General features: G+C 32.6%; 1 protein-coding gene across 1 annotated transcript; it reads right to left on the minus strand.

The window, feature by feature from the left end:
- On the minus strand, window positions 1-1173 carry LOC126858800 (dTTP/UTP pyrophosphatase). Its single transcript, XM_050609434.1, has 4 exons — window positions 871-1173; window positions 505-746; window positions 296-442; window positions 1-222 (listed from the first exon to the last, which is right to left on the minus strand). Exons 1-4 carry the CDS (start codon window positions 958-960, stop codon window positions 84-86), a joined length of 618 nt encoding a protein of 205 aa, XP_050465391.1. The 5' UTR covers window positions 961-1173; the 3' UTR covers window positions 1-83.
- Between the last annotated feature and the right edge of the window lie 9540 nt (window positions 1174-10713).

The raw sequence follows: 10713 nt of genomic DNA on the forward strand, positions 1-10713 counted from the left end.
TTGTTAGTATAATAAAATTTATTAGGAACATGGGAATGGTTGATCATTGCATTGCAGGTACTAAGCTCAATATAATATTCTTATTAATTATTAGAAAATATTCGGTTCAGATGTTTAGCCGATGCATACAGTGGCAAACCCGTGATAGTATAATAATCACCGTCTATTTTTTCGATCAAGCAGCCTCCTATACCTTGAAGACCATACCCTCCTGCTTTATCCCTGAAATAATATTTTTAGATAGCAAAGACAAGTTGCGCAATATAATATTAACAATAATAACATCACAACTTACATGGGATCACCTGTTTTTATATATTCTCTTATTTGTCTCTCGGACACATCTCCAAATTTTACATTCGCAGATTCATAAAACTTAAGTTCAACTTTTGGCGTTTTCAAACACACACCGGTATAAACAACGTGTTGCTTGTTTGCTAGGCTAAATAAGAATACTTAATTACTGTATACTATTTGATGGTACAATCTAATACAAGTTATTACCTTGACAACATTTGAAAAGCTTCTGCTTCGTTGTGTGGTTTCCCATAAATAACATCACCCATTGTCACCATTGTATCTGCTCCTATTATCAATGATGGAGGTACGGAATCTGCTTTTAAACGCTCGTACACCTCGAGCACTTTGTATTTGGCTATGTCCTGAACATATTCTCCATGATTGGTATATTTGGATCTATCAAGATTTTCATCGTACAAGGATGGTATTATTTCTGCATTTATACGCTGATAAATATTATTTGTGTTAATTTAATAGCTTGTTTAAATTATCTCCGCATAACTATTATCTTATTTATTTATATTTATACAAGATTTGTAAAATTTTTTATATGATTTAACAACTGTTTACCAAGTGTTTCATTATATCATGTCTTCTTGGAGATCCACTGGCTAAAATTACTCTGCCATTTGCTAGCGCGTGAATAGTCGACTCTAACATTTTTTCAACGTACAAGCATTCAGTAATTATTACTGATCCTTGTTGTAAATGAAATTCGATTGATTATTGTAATAATTACAATAACGTTCCACGTGGTATGTACAATACACATTCGTAAACAAACACATATGTCGCACCGGTCGATAAATGCAGATTAATATCAGCTGTTTTACATGTCGATAATGTCAGCTATCACTATTGCCTCAGCGAACGCTGTAAACGAAGATAGAAATATATTTCTTATTTCATTATCAATCATGCTGCATAATATATATGGATATTGGCAAAATGTAAAATTTTATTATAATAAATTTATTATATTTAATCAACTATAATATTTAAATATCCTTATAATACACGTAATAAAACTTGTTGAATTTATTATTAATATATATATATATATATATATATATATATATATATATATATATTAATAATAATAAATTCAACAAGTTTTATTACATAATAAATGTGTATTATATAAAAAATATTATGTAACATTTTGTCACTTTCTAAAAGTCATCTTTCTAAAAGCCATCTTTCATTATTTATAGCTTTCTTTGAAAAAAATTGGTCCATTCTATATAATGCATTGAAAATCACACCGGAAATGTGAAAATGTTACATCGATTAAGTTTGCATTCTCGATGCATCAATAGATCATGTAAACATATTATAATCTGATCACGTAAACGTATTACAATCTGATCCACTATATATAGCGCACGCATTCGAAAATATATTAGCGTTAGAAAGAGGACTGTTCTCCAGGCGCACAAGACTCTAATACATATCGTAATCGGTAAATTACGTAAATGCCGCATGCCATGAACGAACCTAAAGGTCAGTCAGACCGAGGCCTTACATAATCGCAAGGCGAAAGGTTGACCCATCTTTACCGCCGTTCAGCCTTCCAGCTGAACAAAGATTTAGCGGCATTTTTTACATGTGACTTATGTGATCGTGTGTGACCCTTAATTAATCAATACAAAATTTAAATTATTGTGTAAAAAAAAAGAATTCTCTCTCTAAAGAATCTCTGCAATTTTGAATTTATTTCCGATTTTATTACTTATTTTTTTTTTAATAAATAAACGAACAGAGTTTAATGGACATTTTAATATTTTAGTAGATTTAATCCAAATTAATAATTTGTGATAACATTTATGTATATTACATATATTACACATAATAGAAAATTTTTTAGCAAACAATTTCTCTCTGTTCCATCTTTTATATAATTAAATTATTATGTTAAAAGATTTATAAATATAAGATAAATATAAGATAATATATTTTATTAATTTTTCATTAGAATAACATTACATTAGAAAACCTGAATTCCATTAGATTTTTTTTCTATATTTTATCATTGTTCACGAAATTTGGTTTATACCAAAATAAATATACGACAATTATATATTTGTAATTAATCGATGGGTTGAAAATCAATAAACATGCGTTCGCTTCTAGTGAACAATTTCCATAACAATTAATTACTTTAATTTTACACAGATATAGGTAATATTGACATGATAACAGCAGGGTCAAGTTTATTAATGGATACACGTGTGAGCATTCTGTTGGTATTATTTATTAGATAATTATTGCTTGAAGTCGAATGAAAATGAAACATTATTTTATTGTTTTCAATCGCGCGTCTGTATAGTTTGATCTGTAATAATTGAGAATTATGTTTATATAATGGGCTCTTTGAGCATATCTAAAATCTTGAAAATAATGATAGACACACAATGATTATCGTATGATAATTTATAAGCATCAGCTTATTGCTAATTATTGATTTTTTATCGTCGATGTATTGCTGCATGTAAATTATGTGTATCTATGTAATATTGTATATGTATAGATACAAGGATAAAAATGTTTGAAATTATAATCACTTAACTAAAGGATAATGCACGTGGAAATCATGATGTTTCCAATAATTTCCGTAGGTATTTAATAATTTTCATAAAAATTTTCTATTAAAAAATACTCACGTTAAAATTTATCTTTTTATATTTATATTTTTATTTATTTATCAGAATTAATATTGCGAGGTACAAAAATCTATCTCAATAAATTATATCTAAAAAATAAGGCAAATAACGAAGTTATTTTAAAAATATTTATTTATGTGTTAAAAAAATATATTTAGTTACTTTAGATATTTGCTCTATATATAATTTATTTTATATATATATATATATATATATATATATATATTTTTTTTCTATGAATTGTTTTAAATAGGCGTTGCTTAAATAAAGTTTGGACAAAATTAAATCAATTACGGCAAATAAATAATAATAAATGGGTATGTCGCGAATCGAATTGCAGGTGTTAGAAAGGAGGAAAATAAAATACATAATTCGCTTCGGCAAAGTGCACAGATATTTACGCCCGGAGCTGCCGTAAGCAGGATATTATAAACCAGTTATTAAAAGCACCTTACGGCACTGCGGCTGTATCTTTTCTCGCTTTTCGATCAAATCGTCTCGCATACATAAAATGTGGTTTTACACGCTTATTTATTATTTTAACAGGATACTCATATTCCTCATGAAATCCGTTTCGGTTCAACCCCTTCGCGGTAGATGTGGATACACGGAATATCATCGATTACGTCACTAGCGTAATTCGAGGGACGGTTTAACAAATATCCAAGCGGTCATATAAATCGAATAATGTGGGACGAGATGGTTTATGATAATTCAGCAGAATACACGCGCAATCATGCTTAAATGTAAATCTCTCTTTGAACATCACTAATACATCATTTCATATGATTGATCGGATTTTATTTCACTCTACTCAAATAGATTTTTATGTGCATATAATTTTATTTTAATAATTCAAAGTAGAAGCATTAATAAATACTGTAAATTAAAATTTTTATTAGTACCAAATACCAAGATGGTAAAAAATTATTTTTTTTTTTTTTTTTTGTTTTATAAAATGGTACTATTAGATCGATGTTCTAAATATATATTTAGAAATACAAATGTAATATCCAACGTTGGATATTAATGTAATAATTATAATATTATATGATAAGATATGAATTGATATATGTATAAATAAGGGGTAGAAGGACACGCTCGACAAGTCATGACTGTCTAAGCAGATAGAATTAATAGATTGGCTAATATAATGGCAATTTTACGCGCGAGGTGAAAAGTGAGCCGTGTCATAAAAATATCTTTAGTGATCGAAACTAATACGAGTGGTAATTACCAGGATATTACACTGTACTCTCGAATGTTGCACAATGATATTAGGCATTCGAAGAGGATTCGCCGAGGTTGCGAACATCACTCGATGTCGCCTCATCTACGATTACCCCTGTAAAATCTGTTGGAGAGTATTATTAATCATAAACGCAAATGATAAGGGAAGAGAAAATCTCATTGTTCTCGTCGCAATGCGGCTTAATCCAAAATTTTGCAACATGCGTCTTTTCATGCGCGGCTGAATTTATTCGACACGTTCCGTCGTGAAAATCCGTTAAAGTGTCATAAGAGCCGCGTCGTGCACGGCAATCGCGCCGTGGCTGACGTTATTAAATGCAATTGCGCAATTCGCGCGCGAGAAGCGGCTCCAAAGGACGCGGGCATTATGACATCGTGGCGTGTAACGCGGCCTCTACGAGGCCCGCTACGCCTGCGGAGTGTGCCTTTGCGGTTTTGTATTACATGTAAAACGCCTGCACACGATTGTCAGGGACGTACCTTATGATCGGAACCCGATCCCGAAACGCTGCTCATCGATCTTCTCTGCGACGCCGCGTCTTGACACGATGAGACGCGGATACTCGACTGATCTAGGATTGGTAGGTATACCGGAGAGTTTCGTTCTTTGTCTCGTACATATAAATTTATAGGGGATATTATTAAACTCTTCTTTTATTATATATATATATACATTATATATTATTATATATTAAAATTCTATTTTTTTTTCTTAAATAAAAAATTTATTATAAAACTTTTTCTTTTTCTGAAGATTGTAACGACAGGAACATCCGCATTGCAATGTTGCAGTAAAATGTGACAGTCTATTCGCACGATTGTTAATAACGCAATCCGGTATCGACGTCTTTTCATCATCGGAGCAGGAAGCGATCATTCACGGCACATCTCGTGGATATCTTTATTTAATTAATTCAATTGTCATTACTGTTTTATTGTCTGACGTGACATTGCATAGCCAGTAATTTAAAAAGACGGACTTCCTGCTCATCTTCAGACTCGCATTCTCGCACGAGCACCTCATCTGCCACGCTCGTAGAAAATATGTATTTTCACCTCGAATTTTTTATCTGCGAGGGACACTTGCTCATCATAATAAAGGCAACTGACATTGATGTTATCTATCATGCATCGCTATTTGTAGCTTATAGCAAGATTGTATATTTAATTATCTTTTTTACGTCGAAGACAAGCTCGATTTTAAAGTAATCATGATATCAATATTTGCTATCAGTTTTAAAATAAAATATGAATATGTTTAAAGATAAATTTTTGCTAAAAAAAAATGTAAAGAATGCGCTGTATATCAAATTTTGATACGAATATTGACAGATTTGAAATTAGGATTATTTTAAATAATAATTTAATTTTTCATCAAAATGTGGCTTATTTTCTTCGATGAGATTGCGGTTCGCATAATCGCTTCGTTAATTTAATCCTGCATACACGAGTACTCGCGTACGTACACGCGATATGTACTTACAACTCTGATAAGCGCACGCACAATTACGTGATCATCTCATCCTCTCAGCTGACTCCTTTCGAGACGCGGCACAATTTGTAGTTGTGTATGCATATAGTCCCCAACCATTCTATGGGATACAACGAGGCTACCACCCATAGGAATGCAAATTGTGACTTTAACGTCGTGCCGATAGTCTTCTCTAGAGTCGGCCTGAAATGTTTCAACGGTCGCGCTACAGCTGCACGTTTTTACATTGGATTATGCATCACGCCGAGGCGCATCTCGTCTCCTATGAGAGGAACGCCTTTCCTTTCCCCCGCCGGCATTCTTGTCAAAGTTTTCTAACAATCTCTCTACGTAATTCTTTTATTTTCTTTATTTTAAATATATTATTATGAATTTGTGTATATATGTGTACATTACGGTTTTCTTCTCTCTTTTATTTAAATTCGGATTAGTTATTAAGTAGGTTTATATTTTTTATAAAAATTTATTGAGATATAAATTTTTAAGAAATGAAAAAAGTCAAATAATAATTTTTATAAATTAAATTTATAAAAGGCGAAAGTATAAAAAGAATTATAAGATAAAAGGTCAAAAATAGAAAATTAGATAGTATATATATTTTTACTTTTCTGAAAGTATAAAATGATACTTACCAAAAGTTTAAAATTTTAGAAGTAAATATATTTTTATAAACAAATAAATATGTATCCATAGATACTTATATGAATAAATAAATGTATTATGAAATAAATGCCGTGTGCGATTTCGACAAATGCAAAAATGACTCATCTGTTGTTATTGCATAAGCGATTGCTTATTAATTCACGATGCGTTCTAGGTTTTTGGCCAACATCATATATAATATAAGAAATGTGACTCGCGCGAGTACTGAATATATGTATATTCGTTTTAAAAGATCGGCGCATTCTGCTCGGTTAGCATGATTCGTGTGCTTGTAGGCTTATTAAATATTAGGCTTATTAAATATAATATTAAATAACTAATAAAAGATCACACTCGCGTATATCCTTTAAGTGATCTCGATTTATTTCCTGTTCATCTATCGGCGTTCCCGATGGAGCGAGAATGTTTGATTCAAATAGCCAAGCGCAATTTTAATTAGAATTTTTCAACGAGATTTATGTCTCAATCGTCCACATTCCCAGCGCGTCTGCAAGATTGAAGTACGTCGGATGAAATCGATTAAGACTAAAAGATAATTATTTAATTTGTTTATTCGCTGCCAGCGAATAAGAATCCAATGAAATTTCTTTTCTTCTTTCGAAAGAGAGAACAATTTGTCTGATAAATCTTCTTCTGGTCGCTTAAAAAAAAAAGCTACATTATAATTATACGTTATAATTAATCAAAACAAAAGATGAAAAAGCACGCGTCTATTAATTTTTAAATTTTTAATTCCCCATTTATTTCATTTTACGATATAAATCATTCTTTTCTAATTTTTTTTATGATATTTCTATTTTTTTTCGTGGACCAGATCGTCGAAGCGGGACAATCACCGCGCGCTTTTTAAGGCTAAATCCTTTATCGTCCGATCCCTTCGAGAATAAATCATCTTCCGAAGAACCGTGTGCATTCTTTGGTATCACCGCGTCATGAATGACATGATGTAAATGTCGATGTATGGCCGTGGAGGCTCGCGAGAAAGGTTGCATATATTCAACATGAAGAATTAATAGAAGGATTACAATTCGCCTGGGGGCGTGGGGCGGGGGACATCGTACGAATATTCTGATTGATATCCTCTTTTCGAGACATTTTTGCTCGCGAAACAAGCGGTAAATGATCAGTAGCCTACCGGCCACTGAATGCGGCGCAAAAAAAAAATATTCCCTGCACGTGATTATTCATGCGAGATTACGGAAATTGATAAGATGCGAATACCGAAGCTTGGCAGGCGAAGGTGTTTATTGGGCCTCACGGCTATGAATGACTGGAAATTACGCAAAGCACGCGGTTGCTAAAGTTGCTTTGATGCACACCACACAATATCTGCGGGCGTATCTGTTGTTATCCGCCTCTTACGTGTATGCACGAAACCGACGAAGCCGCTCGGTATACGGTTGATAACGTTTGTAATTTTTTTTCTAGAGAAAATCTAGCCACAATTATATAGCATTCCGAAATTGATAATTCTTGTAATTTCTAAAATTTGAAAGGAATTAGTAGCATTTTTCAGCAATTAGAGAGGGAAAAAGAGAGAGAAAAAGATTTCTAGTATAATTTTATTTTGGTAAGCGTTGAAATATAACAGTATTTTTCCGGATAGAATAAGAAACATTTGTTCAATTATATTTTCACGAGAGCCATAGTTTTTTCCTGACCACTTTTAAAAATTAAACTTTGTTTTTCCGTCATGTTTCTTCATCTTGAATTGTTACGTCTCTTCCAGAAGACAACCAGGTTGATTCGAAGATGACACGGAAGCAGTCGCGAGATGATCAGCTAAGACGCGCGTTTCCCTTCCGCGTTGTCAACATCGGTAAATTAGGAAAATGTCAAAAGCGAGAGCGCGAAATCGCGAAATTCCGCTCGGCGAATTCTCGCAGTGGCGAAAGACCGCGGCTTTCGTATGAGCAACGTAACGAGCATCTAATTACGAGCGGTAAAAGTCGGGCAGATTGTACGCCCGAGAACCGAACGAGCACCCTCGTTCGCAATTGCAGGATGCGGCTCGACACGAGATGCAAATCTCGGAGATCTCGAAGAATGCGAAGTCGCGTAACGGTCGGCGTAATTCATTTCAAGGACCTGACGTGCACCGATGTGGTAAAAAACGAAACGCGACGAATAAAAAATAAAGCTGGCGATTCGCGAAAATTGTAAATCAGCTGACCTTTTTTGAAGCGCCGACCGCAAATGTCATAGTTGAATGAACGATTTCGGAATCAATCTCTATGTTAAAATCGACAAATAGAAAGATTGCCAAATATTTTTTGAATTATAAATATAATTTATAGCACGGAGAATATATGTATATACATGTAAAATTTAATCTAAACAATTGTTGAAATTACAAATTAACGCAAGTTTAACTAAATATTTACATTTGTAAATTATATATTATAATCATATTTTAAATTATATAGTATAATAATATTTGAAATTAATATAATTAATAAAACATAATTGTAAACATATTTACAGGGAAAGTTGTTTAATTTAAAGTATGTTTTATACAAATACAAATAATTTTGAGACTAAACAATTCCTAGAAACTCTTCAATTCAGAATATGCAGATGATATAAGATTGATAGTAACGCGATGTTGCAAAATAATACAATTATGATCGATTTCGGGGAATTTTGCAATAAATAATTTACGGCTCTTCATAATTTGTCATCTTTTTCATTGCGCTTCTCTTAGTAATCTATTCGCCGATTTATGATCTGGTGATAGTCGTAAAAGTCGAAAGTAGCCGGTAGCGATTGCAAAGGTCAATACGCGGTTCAATATGGACGCCGTCACATTACAGAAAGAAACGGAAAATATTTTGTACGCAAACACTAGATTCGTTCGACAAAGTTACGAGAATTTTGATTTCCAAGAATATTGACATGTACGAGTTGATGCGCGACGCGCGTCACTACGCAATAATTTTTTCATTTCTGCGATTTCTGAAAACAGCGAGTTGTTATTGCAATAATCTTTCAAATTATGATATCATAAATGCGACTTCCCAAACTCAATTGTGAAAGAGTTACGTAAAAAAAAAAATAATAAAAGTAAAATATAAAAAATGTCCGTCTCTCGAACAGCATATAATTAATTTTTAAGCAAAACAAGAATATGCAAATTATAATATAATAAAACTTAATGAAACACTCTAACATATATGACGTAATGCAACATAATATAATGATACGTATGAGAAGAGAATTTGTATATATAACGAAAATAAAAAATAGAGAAGATGCAAATCACAATAAATAACATGCAACATGTTACATCGGTTACATTATCAAACATGTGTTATAACAAACAGACACAAAATGTCGGTTGTCGCAACCGCTGAAATACATGCGCGGGTCGCGTTTAGGATTATCCGACGTACGTTAAATTCAACAAGCGGCTTATCAGGGAACTTGACACGTACGCATAAAGTATAGGTTTCCCGCATATACGCATTACTCTAATGCGCTATCGGGCTGCGTGTCGCGGTGTTATGAATGGTGTGAGGAAATCACGCCATGTCGATGCAACCGTAATCGACCTAGACATTGCATCCCTAGACACGCATCCGATGCTTAAGCGCGATGCACTTTGCTCTACTTCGCAGAATCGCGATCGTATCAGTCGCGTCGCAAGTCAACGCGAGATTTCCATCGCCCGTCCCGAATCGGATAAAATAATATCGATCCATCCACTAATAATGGATGTATCAATAACATTAAAAGTTCAAATGTAGAGCCTCGCAATTTCATCTCCTCCCATGATTTTTTTTTTTGATCGAGGAAAAATTGATTTCAAAATTCTAGCTAAAAGATACAAGATTAAAAAATCTGATAGCCTTCTAGAAAAAAAATCTGTACATGAATAAATTACAATAGATTTCAATATTAATCATTTCAAGAATAAAAATTAGGAAGAAATTCCTGAAGGGAATTAAATTTTATTTTATTTGCACGATTCTGCAAACTTAACTGTATTATATATTAGAAAGTCTTATACATTCTTTATATATCTAGTTAAAATTAAGAATAAAATTCTTAATTCTCATTTTGCTCATTAATAAGAAAAACGATAAATTGAAATAACGAGCAATAATGATATTTTTTTTTAAACAGGCAATATTTGTCTTTATATTATTTCTATCGAGAATGACATTTTTTTCCATATTATATCCATTTAAAATTCTTAATGAAAAGAATATTTATAATTCATTAAGCAGGAGATCCAAATCTGCTATTTTGTATCTCCCTTCTCGTGAAAGATATGGACCGGATGTCCGATCACGAGGAACGTACCGGAATCAATCTTCACGTGCCCGGACACGTGGAGGGGGG

The sequence above is a fragment of the Cataglyphis hispanica genome, chromosome 1 (assembly GCF_021464435.1).
Source record: "Cataglyphis hispanica isolate Lineage 1 chromosome 1, ULB_Chis1_1.0, whole genome shotgun sequence".
Lineage (NCBI taxonomy): Eukaryota > Metazoa > Arthropoda > Insecta > Hymenoptera > Formicidae > Cataglyphis > Cataglyphis hispanica.